We start from the raw sequence: 17816 nt of genomic DNA, 5'->3' as shown, positions 1-17816 counted from the left end.
TTTCATCACAGCATACCAGTATGCCTATTCAGCCTATATTCCCAGGAAATCAGAGCATGAGGAGGCAAGGGGAAGCATAGTGCTTGTCCACCACAGGATCACTTCCAGATCCAAGGTACACGAAAGATCGAACAGAAGGTGGACAGCTTTTCAAGAGTTACTGCAGACACTGGTTGAACTTAGAAATGCATTGGAGGGTCTGAAGATATTGAGAAATGTTTAGGACGTTTTCCCCTCTGTCTTCCTTATTACTACAGAAGTGTTCTGAAATCCCCTCAAGCAGATGTTAATAAATGAAAAAACTGCAGTCTCTAAACTTCTGCATGTGTCTCATGAACAGGAGAGCAGAACTTGAGTTCCTATGTGCTGTTTCATTGCTGAATTACCTCATGCAGCTATTGTTTTTCTCGTCCATGTGTAGGCAAGCTTTGCAGCAGAGTGCAGAGACAATCTTTTGGGAGGAGTTTTGAAGGTCCTCGTAAATTCTCTTGGCTGTGATCAGAGCACCACTTACCTGACTCATTGCTTTGCTACACTCAGAGCACTCATCGCTAAGGTATGCTCTTGACATACTTCTGTTTTCATGCTTCCAATCAAGTTATTAGAGCAGTAGTTCTAGAGCAGAGCTGTGTGCATTCACTTATCACTTTTCCTTTGGCATTTGTTAAATATGTTTTGCATATGTAAATAAAAATGCCTGGCTGTCAGGATGTTAAGGGACTTCTGCAGCAATGGTAAGTTTATTTCATTGACCACACAAGATTGGATAACTGAATCTGAATAATCTTGTGGTTTTAGCAGTCTACGTTCAAATATAGAAGATCTACTAATAAAAAGGTAAAAAATTCCACCCGTTATATTTCAAATACGTTCTGATTTTAGTTAGGAATCTGAATGCCAGGGATTGCACAGATTCCATAAAGTCAAATTTAAATTATTATATCATCAGGCCTAGCTTCCAACCAGTTGGGCAGCAGAGAAATCAAAGCTAACTCATCAGAGATGAGGGGGATCATTCTAGGATTCTAATTCTAAGATCCGTTCCAAAATTCTAAGTAGGTTCTAAGATTATGACAGATTTAATCTTTGTTCTGCCTGAAAACTAAGCCAAATCCTAACCTCAGTTTCATTTCTGTTTTGCCAATAAAAACAAATATTTCAAAAGTGTATGAGGACAGAATTTGACCAACATTTTTATAATATGGGTCATAATGCTTCATGAGGATTTTTAAAATCTGTATAAGAGTTATTGTCCTACAAAGAAAAGCAGTTCCACAAAGCAAAAATCCATGAAATATTTTTTCCCCTAAACTATTCTAAAATGCAAATAAGAAACAGGATCCGCCTGTCCAATTAATGCCTGTCTGCTGTTAAATGCAGATTGGCTGACAAAGCCTAATTACAGAGTAGATATCTGAGTAGTTATGAAACTCGTAATTATGTTTTCATTGTACTTTATCTTTGAAAGCTAACTTCCAACTACAGTAATGAATTTTGTGTAGCAATCATTCTCATTGAAATAGATCTTCTAGTTGAGCTGACTCAGTTCTGTATTTTATGAAGCAATCATTCCAATTATTTCTATTATGCTGTAGGTATATAGATGTTATTTTACAAATAAAAATTATAGAACCCTGTGCCAGCAGGCTTGTAATATAAGTTAGACATAAAACAGTGAGATAATGAAGAAAGGTTGAGAGCTGGGAAATGGGCCTGAAAATGAGAAATAATATCCTGTGTTCTGCTCACACCCCTTTATCAGTCCTGTGGATGTATATATGGTACTGGTGCATCTGTGCTGCCTATGGTGAGTGTTTCATAGGACAGACATCCTGCCCCCTGGGTTTATCGCCTGCTAGGTGCATTGTGGAGGCACTGTAAAGGAGGGTCTGCTCTGAAGGCTGGGCAATGGAAGTTTTGTGGCACACTGTAAGAGGAAGAACGCACTGGAAGGGCAGCATTGATGCAAAAAGCTAGTAATTGCTCCTTATGCTTAAGGAAGTATTTGCATATTTCATCAACAATTAAATAGTCTGAAAATAGCAACACTCCATGCTTCTAAGAATTTTGCAACGTTTGATGTTTTCAAAAGCTCCTGGAGCCATGGGACTCTGAGAAATGTTTTGTTCTCTCTGTTTTTGCCGTTCTTTTTCTAAACTCAAAGACTATTTTCTTCTCTGTAGAAAAGCTTGAAAATGGAACCTGTAGTGTCACAGGAATTGGAAGTCCAAATTAAAAAAAGTATAAGATGTAGTTTTTGCAAATTTTAGTCTTTGTCTGAATCCTGTGATTTTTGTGCACTAAGCTAATGATGTTTTAATGGCCAGAAACAAGAGTAATGAACACTTTCTTCTCTCTCTCCCTTAGTTTGGAGATTTCCTGTTTGAAGAGGAGGTTGAACAGTGTGCTGACTTGTGTCAAAGAGTTCTCCATCACTGCAGCAGCAGCATAGATATTACACGAACTCAAGCCTGTGCCACTCTTTATCTCCTCATGAGATACAGCTTCAGCTCTACCAGTGTAAGATTTTGAGAACAGCAGTACATTTTGTGCCACCATTTTGGCACGTTGTTTGTTTGGGTTTTTTTAACTCCTGTGTCAGAACTACTTAAGCTTAGACTCATTCTATTCTAATTGCAGTTACAACCTCAGTAGAGCTAGTGTATGTTTGTATCAATGGGAGTTCTTTGCTGGCCCCTTCGTCTCAGGACTAGGCTCTGTTTCTTACCACACATATGGAGCAAAATGCATATATTATGCATGTAGGTTCACAATGTCCTAGCACAAAAGGATATGCATTAAAAATTTGGATAGCGTCTGATCTTGGACAGCATTTTCTTCCCTAGTTGTTACGTTAAAAGCCTTGAATATGTAAAAACTTGGCTTTGCATGAGGAAAACATCCCTCTGAGACACATGATCAGCAAGGTATGGTACCTCACCATGTGAAGCCCTTAGAGGCCTTTTGCTTCCCAGACTTGTTTCCACAATGTTCTCCCAGTCCTGCTTCCTCCTCTCCTCTGTGGGTGGCCTGATCTACACACCCCCTGGCCTATGCAGACAGGGAAAGAGGTACTTCTGACTTCGCCTTGTCTCAAGGAAGCATATGTGTTCTAAGGTACATTCTTGCCCCAAAGTACAGACATGTTAGAATTAAGGAACTTTGGCTTAACCATGTAAAACAGGACTGGCTTCGATGCACCAGGGGCCGCTCATGTGAGTGGTGAGTTTAACGCAGTCACTGTAGGCAGGGGAAAGTGGGTTTAGTTTATACAGTAGACAGAGATACATGAACTGTTATGCATGGTGCAGTGCAGCCATCATTCTCTCATGTTTTTGTTTTTTCTTCTGGAAGAATTTTGCACGAGTGAAGATGCAGGTGACCATGTCACTAGCCTCTCTGGTTGGCAAATCACCTGAGTTTAATGAGGAATTCCTTCGACGATCCTTACGAACCATCCTAGCCTATGCAGAGGAAGATGCGGATATGCAGGCAACTCCATTTCCCATTCAGGTCAAATTTTTTATGACATCTGTGGCTTTTATTAGAAGCTTTCACATAGGAATGTGCTTGCAGCAAGTCCGAGATCTTAGTCTTCCAAAGCAATGAAAATTAGTATGCAGGGGTTACTGTATGAGTTTATTTCTCACACAACAATAAGTGGGGAAGAAGTGGAGGACATAATTCCATAGAATAAACTCTTGAGAAGTTTCACCAAAATCACATGACAGGAGAACCATCCTTAGCTTTGTGTACAACTTTATTCTAGACCCCAGAACTATACCCTGTAAGAGTTTCCCAAGATGGAATTTGATTCATTAGATTTTCAGACAAGTAACATCATGGAAACTTCTATCCCTTTTTCAAATCATAAAGCGGCAGCAGCAATAACAAAAAAACATTTCAGACAACTGTCAGATGCTTTGCTCAAATCCTTACAGTAACTCAGCTTGTGCTGAAGACTTAACAAAAACATCTGCTTTGTTGTCAGATCACAGATCAACTAAAGTTGAATATTAGCACATAAGTTTGACTTTTTTTCATTCAGATTAAATTATTCCAGCTCATTTTGGTTAATTAAAACATGTATATAAGATTTGCTATATCGGCAGTCTTTGCTACATTGAATAGAGTTGGGAAAACATATCCTGTAGCAATTCAGCATCCTGGTATTTCCTTGGGTAAGATGGACTAAAATAGAGTAACATAATGTGGTGCAGTTGCTGTTATTTTTCTGGAAGGGAAAGAAATAAACACCTAAGAAATGTATGTTGATCTTTGTATTACTGCAGGTGGAGGAGCTGCTGTGTAATCTGAACAGCATCTTGTCAGATACAGTGAAAATGAGGGAATTTCAGGAAGATCCAGAGATGCTTATGGATCTCATGTACAGGTGAATCCACTTAGAATTGCTACTGAGGAAATTCTTCAGTGAGGTGAGAACAGGAACTGTGCATTTTAGGGACTAGTTGTGGACAAACTCTCTAGCTGTTCTGTTTGTATACATTCCCACTTTAGAACAGCTGATCTGTCACAGGGGACCCAGGCTGCAGGACTGAGCATAGTGCAGTGGAGTCACTGGGAGCTGGGTGTAGATTTGGGCAACGGTGGGAGTCAGGGACTAATGACCAGTGAAGAGTTTTAGGTTTAGGAGTTCTACTCTCCTCATAGCCCCTGTGTGTCCTGCCTACCCCTGCCTAACCATTTCTTTTGCCCTGTGCTTAGTGAGTTATACAGATTAAAGAGTGATGCCTCCCTCCATTCAGCCCAGGTGGAGAATTATAAAGATTCTTTCTGTTACTTGAGAAGAAGTGACTGTTCACACCTCCTTTCTGCCCTGTGTTGTTAGAATTGCCAAAGGATACCAGACATCACCGGACCTGAGGCTGACCTGGCTGCAGAACATGGCAGAGAAGCACACAAAGAGGAAGTGCTACACAGAAGCAGCCATGTGTCTGGTCCATGCTGCAGCACTAGTGGCAGAGTACCTCAGCATGCTTGAAGATCGAAACTATCTCCCAGTGGGCAGTGTCACCTTTCAGGTAAGAAAAGGCTCCCAAGCTCAGACAGCATAAGGCTGGAATGGCCTCTTCTGGTGTGTGTATTCCTTCTTGTGTTAAGCAAAGTAGAAGTGCATCTATGGGAAGGAAAAGTTACAACGGCAGAGTGACCATCACCACTCCTGGTAGGTTATTCCAATGATTTATGCTTACTGATGAAACTGATACTTTAGTATCTGGCTTGTCTCTGGCTTCTATTTCCAGCAGTTGGATAGTGTAATCTCTTGTTTGCAAAGTAGAATCTCTGTTAGCACATGCCTTTTCCTAGGGCTGTTACTTATCAACTGTGACAGATGCATCTTTCAAACTTCTTTCTCCTAATCTGGGTAATTGGAGCTACTCAGTTCTTTTAGACAAGTTCTCCAATTTTTTGACTGTTTGGTAACTAACCAACACCCTTGTGATTGATGAGAGACACAGTCACCATAGTCTATACACAGTCACATCAAAGTCAGGTAAAAATATCCCATAAATTCTTTAAATCTGGCAAGTATCTCTGCTTATCTCTCCAACGACTCCACTGGCTCTTTTGACATTGTTGAGCTCTTTTCGTTGATCATTTCCAGAGAGTTTTCTTGGGTTTTGTTTTTCACTCTTCTACATCACCTAGATGAAAGCATAACTCTGTTGTTAGAATTGGACATTTTGAAATGCAGGTATTTATACATAGTTTATCAGATTATGCAGTTTTGGTTACGCTTACCTGAACTGACTTCATGTGCAAATTCAGTGATTTTACTGTTTTATTCACACATTATTAAAAACAGAAATGGCTGAACCTTTAGAATATTCCCGTGGGTTGATGATTCCTCCTTTATCATTATTCTTTAAGACAGTGAAAACCATTTTCATTCACGAACCATTTGCTGCAATGATTACGAATCATTCCAACTAATTATTGGAAATGTTTTGCAGATTCAACTCAGATGTTGTATAGATACCTCCTGTTTGGCCATTATTGCCTTTTGAGACTGTAATGGCTTTAAAAGTATCAGGTTTCTAGAATCTGATGTTGATTCAGATTAATTGCAATACCATTATTTTTTTTCTTTAGTAAAACTTTGTCTGGGATGCAGGCTGATAAACCTACCCACTATCTGCTTATCTTGTTTGCTTTTAAAAAAATGTGGTCCCCAAAACACATCTCCTCCTCTAGATCTTCCCCCAGTTTTCTAAAACATACGGCAACTCAGTATTTGCTGCCTGAATACCCTTTTGCTTAGCTCTTTTAAACTGTTGAGGAGCACATTTTATAGTCCAGGTGATTTTGAAATGGTTGGTACATTCTTCATTCCTTGATATAACCATACTACCAGAGGGTTTTTTCCCTTCAGAATAGTAAATGTGAACATGATTGAACCATTTTGCATTTTGAATTGAGTTTAGTATGTTGGGCATTAGTATTTGTAATTCCACCTTAGCAGTCAGGTGAGGGACTAGTGTTATTCTTAAATTCCTTTACTCTTAAGATAGATGTATATATGCATTTTACTGGCTAAATTTCTGGCCATGGATTTATGCTTCTGCCATTTTGCATCCCTTATCAGTTTTGTATACTTCTAACTTCCATTCATTACTTCTATTTTCTTCTTTTCTGCCTGCTTGTTACATACTATCATCATGTAGACATTGGTGAAATCCGCATTCCCTTCCCAATGTCATCCTACTCCCAGGCTGCCTTGAATGCTTGTAATCTCACACACTTGACCCTAATGCAATTCTGCCTTCCATTGCTCCGAGATTATGCAGATTGCCATGAGTGGGTGTGTTCCCAGTTATTTCAGAGAACTGAAGTCTCTTCTACAAGGCACTAGGCAAGCAAAAACTTAGAAGTTTAAAAGCAACAAATCAATCTCTCTCATCAAAATGCTTGTGTAAATACTTGTTTGCCAAAGGAACAGTTGCTCCAAAGGAGAGAGGTAATGAAACGCCTTAATGACCAGAAACCCAATTGCACAACTCTCTATCTGACAGCATAATTTTTAATTTCAGTTTGCTCAATAACAATAATTAACTGTAATAACACTTTGCATTTTTACAAAGCCTTTCAAGACAAGAGCTCCCATTTTTTACAAACAGGTTTGTGTTTTTTTAGCACCTGTGAAGATCTTGTTCATATGACCTTGTTAAAAGAGAGAAACACTACTTGGCTGTACCTGGAGTGCCAGATTTCACTCACTGACTCTGTGGTCATTTCTTCATTTAGTTTAGATGTGAAATTAATATTAGTGATATACATTTACTTGTGGAATTGAGGATGATAATTATGTGTATTAAAAAATATTATTCTGGATTAATTGACCTAGGTCTTATGCAGTTACTGTTAGCATCCATAAAACTGACTGTCAGTAGAGTAACACTTTTCCATATACTGCACCAGACAAAACTATATATGCTTCCCTTTGTGCAATCAAAACTATCCCTCAAAATCAGAATGGGATCACTTTCAGTGAAATTCCCTTTGAGCTTAATTCATGTTTACACTAAATCCCCTTTGCAAGTGTTAAGGCGGACTTAGCAAGAGTATGAATTGCATAGGGACTGACTTTAAAGCCACTTTATATTGTGACAGGCAAGGACTTAGTGTGTGTGTCTACCTGCAGAGGCACAGCGCTAATTAGCCTAGGTTTAGCAGTAGCTGAATTCAACTGTGCTATTTTGGGGATCTAGGTTGCAAGCTACCCTAGCCGTATCTAACATGGTGGTAAGGGCTCTGGATCACAGTAAAGCCTCTTCAGTTTACACAAGTGTTTCTTTTTCCTTGAAGAAAGCTAGGCTTGTGATGTCCAAAATAATTGCCGATTATATACATGATAATTTGTGTATTGCCTTTATTATATAAGGGACGTATAAAAATCTTCAATATGAAAGGCAGATCAAGGCAAAAAGTGGGTGAGGCATGTCCACTTTGCAAAAGATCATGCAAGCACCAGGAATACATCATAAAGGCTCTCTCCTACTGGAATGTGTAGTCTGTAAAACATGGAAATACATACCTGACATTAGTTATTAAAGAGGTTTAAAGGCAAAGAAAAGGTAATTGGTGTCTGTGACTTTCTTGGTTACTTTCATAAATAAATCACTCCTTTGGACTCTTGCTACAAAAAAGAAAACCCAAAGGCCACATGCCATTCTGTGGAAACAGTCCTTAAGGCTACTGTTACAGAAAAGGAAAACTAGAAATTGAGCTGGAGCATGGGTTGTATGATTGCCCTAGGTATGTGCCAGGGAGGCTAACTCTGGTTGAAGTCACTATCTTCAGTGAGACTGGTAGGTAAAAAGTGGCATGACTGTGCTAAAACATGCTGCAGTTTTCCCTCTGGCTGAAATTCAGATGTATTCTTAATTCCTGCAAATGCTTTCCTGAACTTTGTGCTCACCCTTCCAGTGGAGCTGACAGTATGTGCAGACTAGGCACTGTGATGGCAGCATGGTTGGCATAAATTTCACCCATGGAGAAATAAATACATCCACAAAACCCAAAGGAGAAAGTCCCATGTTGCTAGTGATGTGTGGTGCCAATTCTTTATCTGAAATCTGATCAATAGTAACAGCCCTCAGTGTCTGTGCCATTTTATAAAGATGTCTTTAAGGACTCAGCTAGCTAGCCAGCTGGCATCTATCCTGCACTCAGACAGATTGTCATTGCCAGTTTCTGCTGAAGTGAGACACGATGACACTAATTTAACTCCTTTTAATTACTAGCAAATCGAAGCTTAGCTTTTCTGCTGCTGGTGAAACTTACATATGCTAGTTCCGTACTGTATGTACACATATTTTAATGTTCATTTACATGTATTTCTATGTATTATAACATTTTTAATGTTGACTTTACACAGTGACATTTATTCAAAGGGATCCTGAAGAACTGTGGACATATTATTTCATGGTCTAGAATATCAAAGAGTGACTGACAATGTGTATTTTATCTAGTTCTGTTTAAAGACACAATAAGATCAGTTACTTTAACAAGAAACCAAGTAAATTCTGCAGGATCAAGGTGTAATATGGCAAAGGCTGAAACAAGAAGCAGCATTCAGTTATTGCAGTTTTTAGAGCAATATTGTCTCTGTACTATTTCTCCTCTGCTTGCAGAAGTCAAATCAACAACTTGAAAGTTGAACTTCTTCAAGCAGGTGGCAGGAGATCCAGGGCGCAGCTTGGAATTTCCCACCCCCAGGGGCCAGCAGCAGGAAGGGCACATTGGTTGTGATCCCAGCAGCATCAGAGACTGAGCTCATTGCAGCTTCATGGAAATCCAGCCACCAGAGAGAGGCCAGTTTGCGACCTACAGGAGTATGCCTTTTAAACCTGAGGCAAGAAAGGAAGTTTAGGGTTCTTGTAGCGAAACTCCTGATGGCCATCTGTGGAGATTTATGATGTTACATTCACTTCTAAGTGGAATTTAACTGTGTATCCCCTGGCCGCACTTGTATAATCTCATTCTTCTTCCCATCATGTAAATGCATTGAAACTGTTTCTGCCTCCATCTTTATGATAGACTATTGATCTAGGTTTCTGATTTCTCTGCTCTGATGTATTTTAGAACATTTCATCCAATGTGCTGGAGGAATCTGCTGTTTCAGATGATATTTTGTCTCCAGATGAAGATGGTATATGTTCTGGGAGGTATTTCTCAGAAAGTGGCCTGGTAGGGCTGCTGGAACAAGCAGCAGAGCTCTTCAGCACGGTGAGTGAGGGCCAAAATCACTGGGAGATGGAGTGGGGCTATCTGGGCCAGATCCATAGCTTATTTTCCTTCACACAAGGAAACAAAGTCTTACTGCTAAACCAGGCTCCACAGATCTGCCCCACTGCAAACAACAAGAAGCAGAGACACATCTTAAGGCTGACCCAGCCCTGCTTCAGCCTGATTAGGTAAGCTAGGCTTTTCAGGTAGCCTGGCTCAGCCATACATCCACCTCTACTGTGCAGACTACAGGCAGCATCAGCAGAAGGTGATTCTCCCAGGCACGAACCGAATCTTTTGGTTGGTATTTTCATGGCATAGTACATTTAAGAAAAATATCTTGCTTATACTACAGATTTTAGAGAGCATGTGAGAGTTACTCCTGTGCTTTTACACAGCATACAACCACCAGCCTCATAATCTACATTTACCATGTAAAGAGTCATTATGTTAATACTCAGGTAGTAGCTCACTATATTGCTGTAGGGCTAATGAGGATATATGATTTAGCAGCTCTAAAGATATAATTTGGGTTCCTTTTGTCCAGATGCAGCTCTGGTTGCCCTGAAATATACGTACTAAACAAATCCATTTTCTTCTGCTCACCTGCATTTCTAACTCTTCTAGCCCCTAAGTAGAAAACATGTGCTTTGCACAGGAATTTGGGCCTGGAAGCCCAACAGCTCAGAGATCCAAATTAGATCCAGTTTGTTGTTTACAGCTTGGAACCACCTTTTACTATTACTAGTTTTTAGAAAGCTAAAACAATCAACATAGCAGATTAAAAGATGAGTCCCATAAATCCCCTTTTCAGGAGGCCATTAATAGAGACCTAGTTTCTTTTCAGAGTGCATGAAGACTCACTTCTTTTCTTCTATTTTTTTTCCTTTTTTTTTTTTCTCCCAAGGGGGGATTGTATGAAACTGTGAACGAGGTGTACAAAATTGTCATCCCCATACTAGAAGCACATCGAGACTTCAGGAAGCTGACCTTGACACACAGCAAACTACAGAAGGCCTTTGACAGCATTATTAATAAGGTACTTGCGAGGCAAGGCACTGCTAGCAAGACGCATTGCTGGGTTGCACTGTTTGTTTAAGGCTGGTGATAATAAAATGTTCACGTGAAATAGATCCATTTTCTTTCTCTAACAAAAGCTTCCATCTGCTTTGGCCTACCTACAGAGGGTAGCCTACAGTGAAAAGAGGGTTTATCCTCTCTGTAGGAAAAAGCAGAGATGAATACAAAACTGGATTAGAATTACAGAAAAATAGCTGAACAGGACAAACTTAGAATAAGAACATGCGTGATTCCACCTGGCCATATCTATTTAAGAAAAATAACTTTATTGTCAATTAAATACTGTTTTCAGTCACAAAACAGAAGAAATACAAAAGCTTAGCTAAATTCTCGGCACTCATACTGTCCCTTTTCTTCTCTTTCTCCAGAAGAATCTTATTGCTGAGTCTAGTCAGTTTCAAATTCCTATCAATTTTCATTGCAAAATTTTAATTTTGTTAATGTGCATCCAATGGAATTAAAAAATTATTTTGTTTTGCAAAAGTCACTTCACGATTAGCCTAAATTTTAAATTAGATTTCAGGTAAATGTCCCTTTAATATGTATGCATTTCTTCATGAATATGTGTTTCTAATCCATCAGCACTGATGATACATAGAACTGGCTCTGAACTAGGGAAAAGGTAGGATTAGTGTGTTTTCTTATACATCAGCTGGGAAAAAGGCATCCAAATACTACAACGTTGACATAAAAAATTAATTGTAAATTTCCTCTTTCTTTTTATCAATTAGGGTCAAAAGCGAATGTTTGGAACTTACTTCCGTGTTGGTTTCTATGGATCCAAATTTGGGGACTTAGATGAACAGGAATTTGTTTATAAGGAGCCTGCAATTACCAAACTTCCTGAGATTTCTCACAGATTAGAGGTAAAGAAAAAAACACTGTGTTAGTATGATCTCCAGTGTTATGTTATACTTTCTAATGAAACCACACAGTTCTTATAGTATTGTTGCTACATAAAAATCAGTTAACAAACTGATTTGTACCATAGGTTATTTCTTTTGTGTATATCCTTATCATTGTAGCCCTTCTTACAGCATAATGACAAAAGTGATCCATTCTGTTCCAACACGGATCCAGCTTTCTGCCTCTTGTGGGCAGGCCTGTAATATATTGAATGATTTGATTTGAGCAAGCCAGGTATTTGCTTTGATATCTTTTCACCTTTTTCATGTAACCGCAGTGTTCCCTTCTGATTGCTTTACCTTGAGTTCTGCTTTTTTGTGAGCAACTTACAATGATCTTTGTTGGAAGATGCCTTACCCTAGCCAGCTGTGGTTCATGAAGCAGTACACTGACTGTACAGAGCCCAGAAATTGTCGCGGTTACTCCTTTCTCCTAGGAGTATACAGATCATTAGCATTTCATTAAGGACTGAAAACACTCTGGGATAATTCTGTTTCCTTTTCAGGGATTTTATGGTCAGTGTTTTGGGGAGGATGCTGTTGAAGTGATTAAAGACTCTGCTCCTGTGGACAAAAGAAAGCTGGATCCCAATAAGGTAGGGAAAGTACTACTGAGAGTGTTGAGTGCTTTGTAACAGAAGAGAACGGAAGAGAAGGGGATTCCCTTGAAACTTTTACGCTCAGACATTAAGACACGTAAAGAACCCCCAACTTGGCTGTATCTCTGTGCCCAGGCATGCCCTTAAAGCCTCTCTGAAAGGCTTAGTTTGGTAGCTTGTCACAGGGTGTGGAAATTAGAGGTTCTGATCTGTGGTCCCTGCTCTGGCTCTGATCCCCAGGGTTAAGCTGTGCCCTCCCCAGAAGCAAGTTTTGTCAGCTCTGAAAAATAGAGGAGCCCTGAAGGATTTGCAGCTCTGTGCTCTTCCAGACCATGTTTAGCCAATGTGAACTACAGGATATTTCACATATGCCATTCCTTTTACACTCCTTGGGTTGTAAAGTAGTATAATGGTTCTTCCCTCTTTTCTCAGGCATACATACAAATTACTTTTGTGGAGCCATATTTTGATGAGTATGAGTTGAAAGACAGGGTAACCTATTTTGAGAAGAACTTCAACCTCTGTCGGTTCATGTACACTACGCCTTTCACCATGGATGGGCGTCCGAGAGGAGAGCTTAGCGAGCAGTACAAGAGGAACACCATCCTAACCACAATGCATGCTTTCCCCTACATCAAAACTAGAATCAATGTCATCCAGAAAGAAGAGGTAACTGGGTTTCAGGACAGATCTGATTTCTCAAGGGCTGAAGGAGTCTCTGGGTGGGAAGATTTTCAAATTCTGTGCTTGGCAGAAAAAAAGAAGGCTGAATTTCTCAGACATGTTACTTTCATAAATAGGAATGGCATAGAATTCAAGATGAATTCACAATTCAAGATGGGTGTTTTCTATGGAGAAGAGAGGTTAACACATGTACATTCGTCTTTTGACCTCCTGGTTGTAATGCTATGTAGGAGGATGAGTGGAGCTTTATTTCATGGCTGTACTTCAGGCTGATAAAATACAGTCAAAGAGCTAAACTGGGGTCAGAGCTATATTGCCAGATTTAGAATAGGTCATCTGGATGCATGATTCAGGTAACGAAGCATCTTTTCTTCCCTTTCCATTAGTTAATTTTAACCCCAATTGAAGTAGCTATTGAAGATATGCGGAAAAAAACCCAGGAACTAACTGCAGCCACCAACCAAGAACCACCAGATGCCAAAATGCTCCAGATGGTTTTGCAGGGATCAGTTGGAGCCACTGTAAATCAGGTAGGGGATCCAAATAAGACAGATGAAGAGTTTCTGCATACTTTTCTCATTGTGCTTTCTTTTTTGCTCTCATCTCTTGGACTGGAAGTAGTAAATCTAGTCAGACACATTTAGATACAATGTGCATTTAGACTTCATCCCTTGATATTTAGTCATTGTATACTCTTAATTAGGTATGCTTTTGGTGAAAGTGCTCATGGAAGTGCTGTCTTGGTTGCAGGTGCAGAAATTCACAGAAGCCTTGTGAATGCATCTGAGGATTTTCCATTTCTAGCATACTAGCTGTCTCAGCCATTTTATTAACTCTAGGTGTATCCTTGGGGAATGGGAATAATAATAATTTTGCTGTGGGACCACCACAGACTCAAAATTTCACAGAAAATACATGAAGTCAAGACCTGAGTGACCCAAAAGAAAGTTGGGATGCAATAATTACAACATAAATATGCCTGCTAACAAAAAAGGCAATTAAATAAATTTAAAACAAAACAATAAAGGCATAACTGAGAGAAAACTTGGCATTATCCACGATTTCACAGAGCTTGGTTTCTCTGCTGAAAGCCTAAATCCTCTCAGTTTCTCCAGATTCTGCATCAACCAAAGCCTCTAGTTTGAAATAACACGTTGTTGTAAGCTTTGGAAAGAGTGGTCCTTTTTTGCACAGGGGTTATTTAACTGCCTTAGGGCCTTTTAATGCCACACATAGGAGCTGTGTTTCTCTCATGTCACTGGGTTTGTCAGTAGAGCTATCCCAGTTCTCCTCTGCTGAGTAGAAATTGTCTGTTCCCTTTTTTGTGGGGCTGCAGGAAAAATAAGGACAGGAGAGGATAAAATATGATGGGCAAAAAATCTCTGCTTGACAAATGAGAAATCAGCGGAGGCGGGGGGGGGGGAGGGGTAAGGAGCAAAAATCATCCTGTTATGGTGACTATGCATAGTTTTCTTTTCTTTCGTGATTCTGCTGATGAAATAATAAACCGCTTAGCCAAACGAGTGCTCTGTTTTCAGTGTAAGCAGGTTGTTTTGACATTTTCCTGTGTTATTCCTATAAGGGACCGCTAGAGGTAGCGCAAGTGTTCCTGGCTGAAATTCCAGCAGACCCCAAACTTTACCGACATCACAACAAGCTGAGGTTATGCTTCAAAGAGTTTATAATGAGGTCAGTAAAACGAAACTGAAAAGCTGAATTGCATCAATAAAGCCAATAGTCTCAATAATGCAACGATAATATGAATGCGTAGTTAATTATGCAAGTTAGCATCATTAATCGTGGCACTTTAGACACTTGGTCCAGACTTGTTATCTCTCCTTCATGGTCAATGCTTTGGTAGGCTTTGCATCCCAAATGGGAGCAAATTTGAACACTTCAAACTAATTACGTATAAATTAAGATCTTCCATTTGTTTAATCTTTGACGTTTTACAGAAATCAAACGTTTCAGACTATTGTCTTGATTTTATTTTTAATAGAATGACATTTTTATGTAGGAAGCTGTTCATAAGAAAACATTTGATGCTATCTGTCATGCAGACACATTGGTACTAGTAGACACATACAGCCATTGTTTTAGATATGCTTGTAAATCTTAACAAGCGTACTGACATAGCAAGGTATTAATCTCCTTCATCCAAACAAATGTAATTGCTAAAGGGTAAGTTTAAGTAAAAATGAGCCTTATGCAGAAGATACAGCCTCTGCTCTCTGTTATTGTCACTGCATCCTGTTCACAGTAAGTAGGCAGGTAGCTCAGTGTTCTACGGTCATTAAATTTGCTTTTTATTAGCTCCCTCGTGCATTTTTGACATCTTAAACATATCACCTCAATTTGTGTACTTGGATAAGACAGGTTTCTTCTTACTTCATTATCATTTTGGACTTGACAAGTTATCAGAGGAATGTCTAGCCCAGAGGAGCTGGATCCTTGGCCATTCAGAATACCTAACACAAAGTTAGTGAGTTTAACAGAAGTAGGTGATACATGTCATGCCTCTTTTTTCATTCCTTTTGCCTAGGTGTGGTGAAGCAGTGGAGAAAAACAAGCGCCTTATTACCGCTGACCAGCGGGAATATCAGCTAGAGCTCAGAAAGAACTATGGGAAGCTGAAGGAGAACCTTAGACCCATGATTGAGAGGAAGATCCCAGAGCTATACAAACCTGTAGTGAAAGTCCATAGCACAAGGTACAGTTCGGGCAGGGTTATCTGTTGTAACTGTACAAAAAAATGCCATTTTTACAAGGAAGAAAGGCAGTTTTACTGGCAGCAAAAACCAGGCCATAATATATACTGCCAACTTCTTACCTGAAGTCTGCTGACTTCCACCGGAGCTGAAATCGGTATTAACTGTGTTTCTCAAGCTGCACATTCCTGGGGTAGGGGATTTATGTTACTTTAATGCATCGTTAGAGAATAATTCCCCCTCACCCTAATGAAAAGATTTTGGAAATATCGTGCCTTTTCTTCAACATTTGAAGCCAGGAAGGAGATAGAACAGGTATGTGTTTGTTTTGAACACGTGGCACCACGTGTTTGGTAGCCAGCATGAAGTCAGAGTGCTCTGTTCACTCGCAGATAATATAACCTGGTTTAGGCCCATGACTGAGACATAAGAGTCTCAATTTATGTTCTTTACTAATGAATATACACTTCTTCACAAAACCACTGTGTCCAGCATGGGGTGGGGGCGGAAGAAGGAATATGCCTCTGACCTGCCGACACATAACATGTTTCAGCAGATGATTTGTCAGCTGCTCCTTTTCACAAGGCAGGTATTTCTTGGATTCTTTTTCATTTGCCAACTTTATTTATGGATCTGTTTCATTGCAGGGAATCTTTTCGTAACCACAGTTTTAGGAAATATGACACCCAGGCTTCTTCACAAAGCACCTAAGGACTAGCTGCTTTGGCAAAGGAAGAGCTTCATGCTGCAAGACAGAAGTGATGGGGTATTCAACATCTATGAAATGAGAAACCTCTCACAACAGAGCGTGTGTGCTTCCTGGACAGCATGCAGAAAAGCCTTTACACAAGATCACTGAATGAAGACTGGGAGATGACTCCTAATCAACCACATCTCATGATGGCTTGGGAAGGAAGGGGGTGCTTTGTAGATATTTTTGCATAATTTGTAAAATAATCACATAATGCGGAGGGGTGGACCATTAGAGTGGTAGGTGGCATGAGGTCAGTCACCACCAGCTAACAGACAGAGAACTCTGTGCTTTGGTTGAGGTGTTGTGTGAATCCAAATAATGTGGCTAAGGGATGCTGACAGTCTTACATCTATTTATGGTCCTTTTCCAAGACAGCATTTATCCATGTGGTTTTGGCAATCGAGCATATTCTGCAAGTTAATCACATGCTTAAATCCTGTCTTAATGAGGAGGGGCATGGTCCCCTGCTCAGTGTTGGCTGAACTGGAGCTGTAGGGAAGAATACTTCCCTCAGTCAGTTTCTGCCATGGTCCTTAACTGCAGGGAGAGTTCTGCACAAGTTTTCTCAACCAAAGCTTGGAAAACAAGAAGTAGCAATATATAATTCTTATAGACCTTCTAATCATTTTTCTAAGCATAAGGACTACTACTTGACATGCGTTTCTTTATAATCAGTGTCATGTTCAGCAGAGCTAACAAGTAATAGTTTAAAAAGAAGATGCTAAGCTATGAGTGATTCATTTACTATACAATGCTTTTATATAGATAACCTTATCCAAAGTTAATGGCCGATGCACACAGTGAGGATTTCCTACAAAGTACTTCACTCAGGCTTTACTGCAGCGTAAGAGAAATTAGCACATAATTTATAGTACCTAATGTTTAGTAGGTACTCCTCTGAAGTAAGGAAATATTACTATTTTGCTGATGAGGATGTTGAGAGAGAGAGAGAGAGAGAGATTAGGACTTTGGAATTCACTTAGTGAGGCAATGGCAGAGCCACAGTTTGTATTGTAACCATGCCTGCCATGTGTTGTTTGTATTTTGAAGTGTTTCACGTTGTCTGGTCCTTGAACTGAAAGAGTACCCAGGATAATATGAATACTAGAATACACTCTATTGAATAATTAAGTGAAGGACTCTTCACGCACATTTTACAAGCTGAGCACCCCTCAACCAGTTGGCCAGTCTTGCCCTCAGTTGGTATCTCATGTTGTCCCCTCCACAAACGAAACATGGTTTGTACATTTCTTTCAAGAGTTGAACTATATGAAATGTAAATTTTCTACCTTATGATATTAATTTTGCAATAAAGTGAGTATTTAATGGGATGTTC

At 39.6% G+C, this 17816-nt stretch overlaps 1 protein-coding gene across 2 annotated transcripts in view; it reads left to right on the top strand.

Annotated features, from left to right (window-relative positions):
- DOCK8 (dedicator of cytokinesis 8) overlaps positions 1–17816 on the top strand; it is a 95176-nt gene extending 77360 nt beyond the window's left edge. For both annotated transcript variants that reach the window (XM_075078733.1, XM_075078734.1), the window contains 14 exons: positions 422–556; positions 2368–2520; positions 3355–3513; positions 4293–4393; positions 4850–5042; positions 9607–9750; positions 10658–10789; positions 11562–11696; positions 12242–12331; positions 12767–13003; positions 13405–13548; positions 14601–14707; positions 15561–15728; positions 16374–17816. In XM_075078733.1, coding sequence (XP_074934834.1) covers positions 422–556; positions 2368–2520; positions 3355–3513; positions 4293–4393; positions 4850–5042; positions 9607–9750; positions 10658–10789; positions 11562–11696; positions 12242–12331; positions 12767–13003; positions 13405–13548; positions 14601–14707; positions 15561–15728; positions 16374–16437 — 1962 coding nt within the window. In that variant the 3' untranslated portion in view covers positions 16438–17816. The remainder of the gene's footprint in view (positions 1–421; positions 557–2367; positions 2521–3354; positions 3514–4292; positions 4394–4849; positions 5043–9606; positions 9751–10657; positions 10790–11561; positions 11697–12241; positions 12332–12766; positions 13004–13404; positions 13549–14600; positions 14708–15560; positions 15729–16373) is intronic.

The sequence above is a fragment of the Phalacrocorax aristotelis genome, chromosome Z, assembly GCF_949628215.1.
Source record: "Phalacrocorax aristotelis chromosome Z, bGulAri2.1, whole genome shotgun sequence".
NCBI classification, from domain to species: domain Eukaryota; kingdom Metazoa; phylum Chordata; class Aves; order Suliformes; family Phalacrocoracidae; genus Phalacrocorax; species Phalacrocorax aristotelis.
Note: the sequence above shows the minus strand (reverse complement) of the source record. Positions and strands in the feature narration are given on the sequence as shown.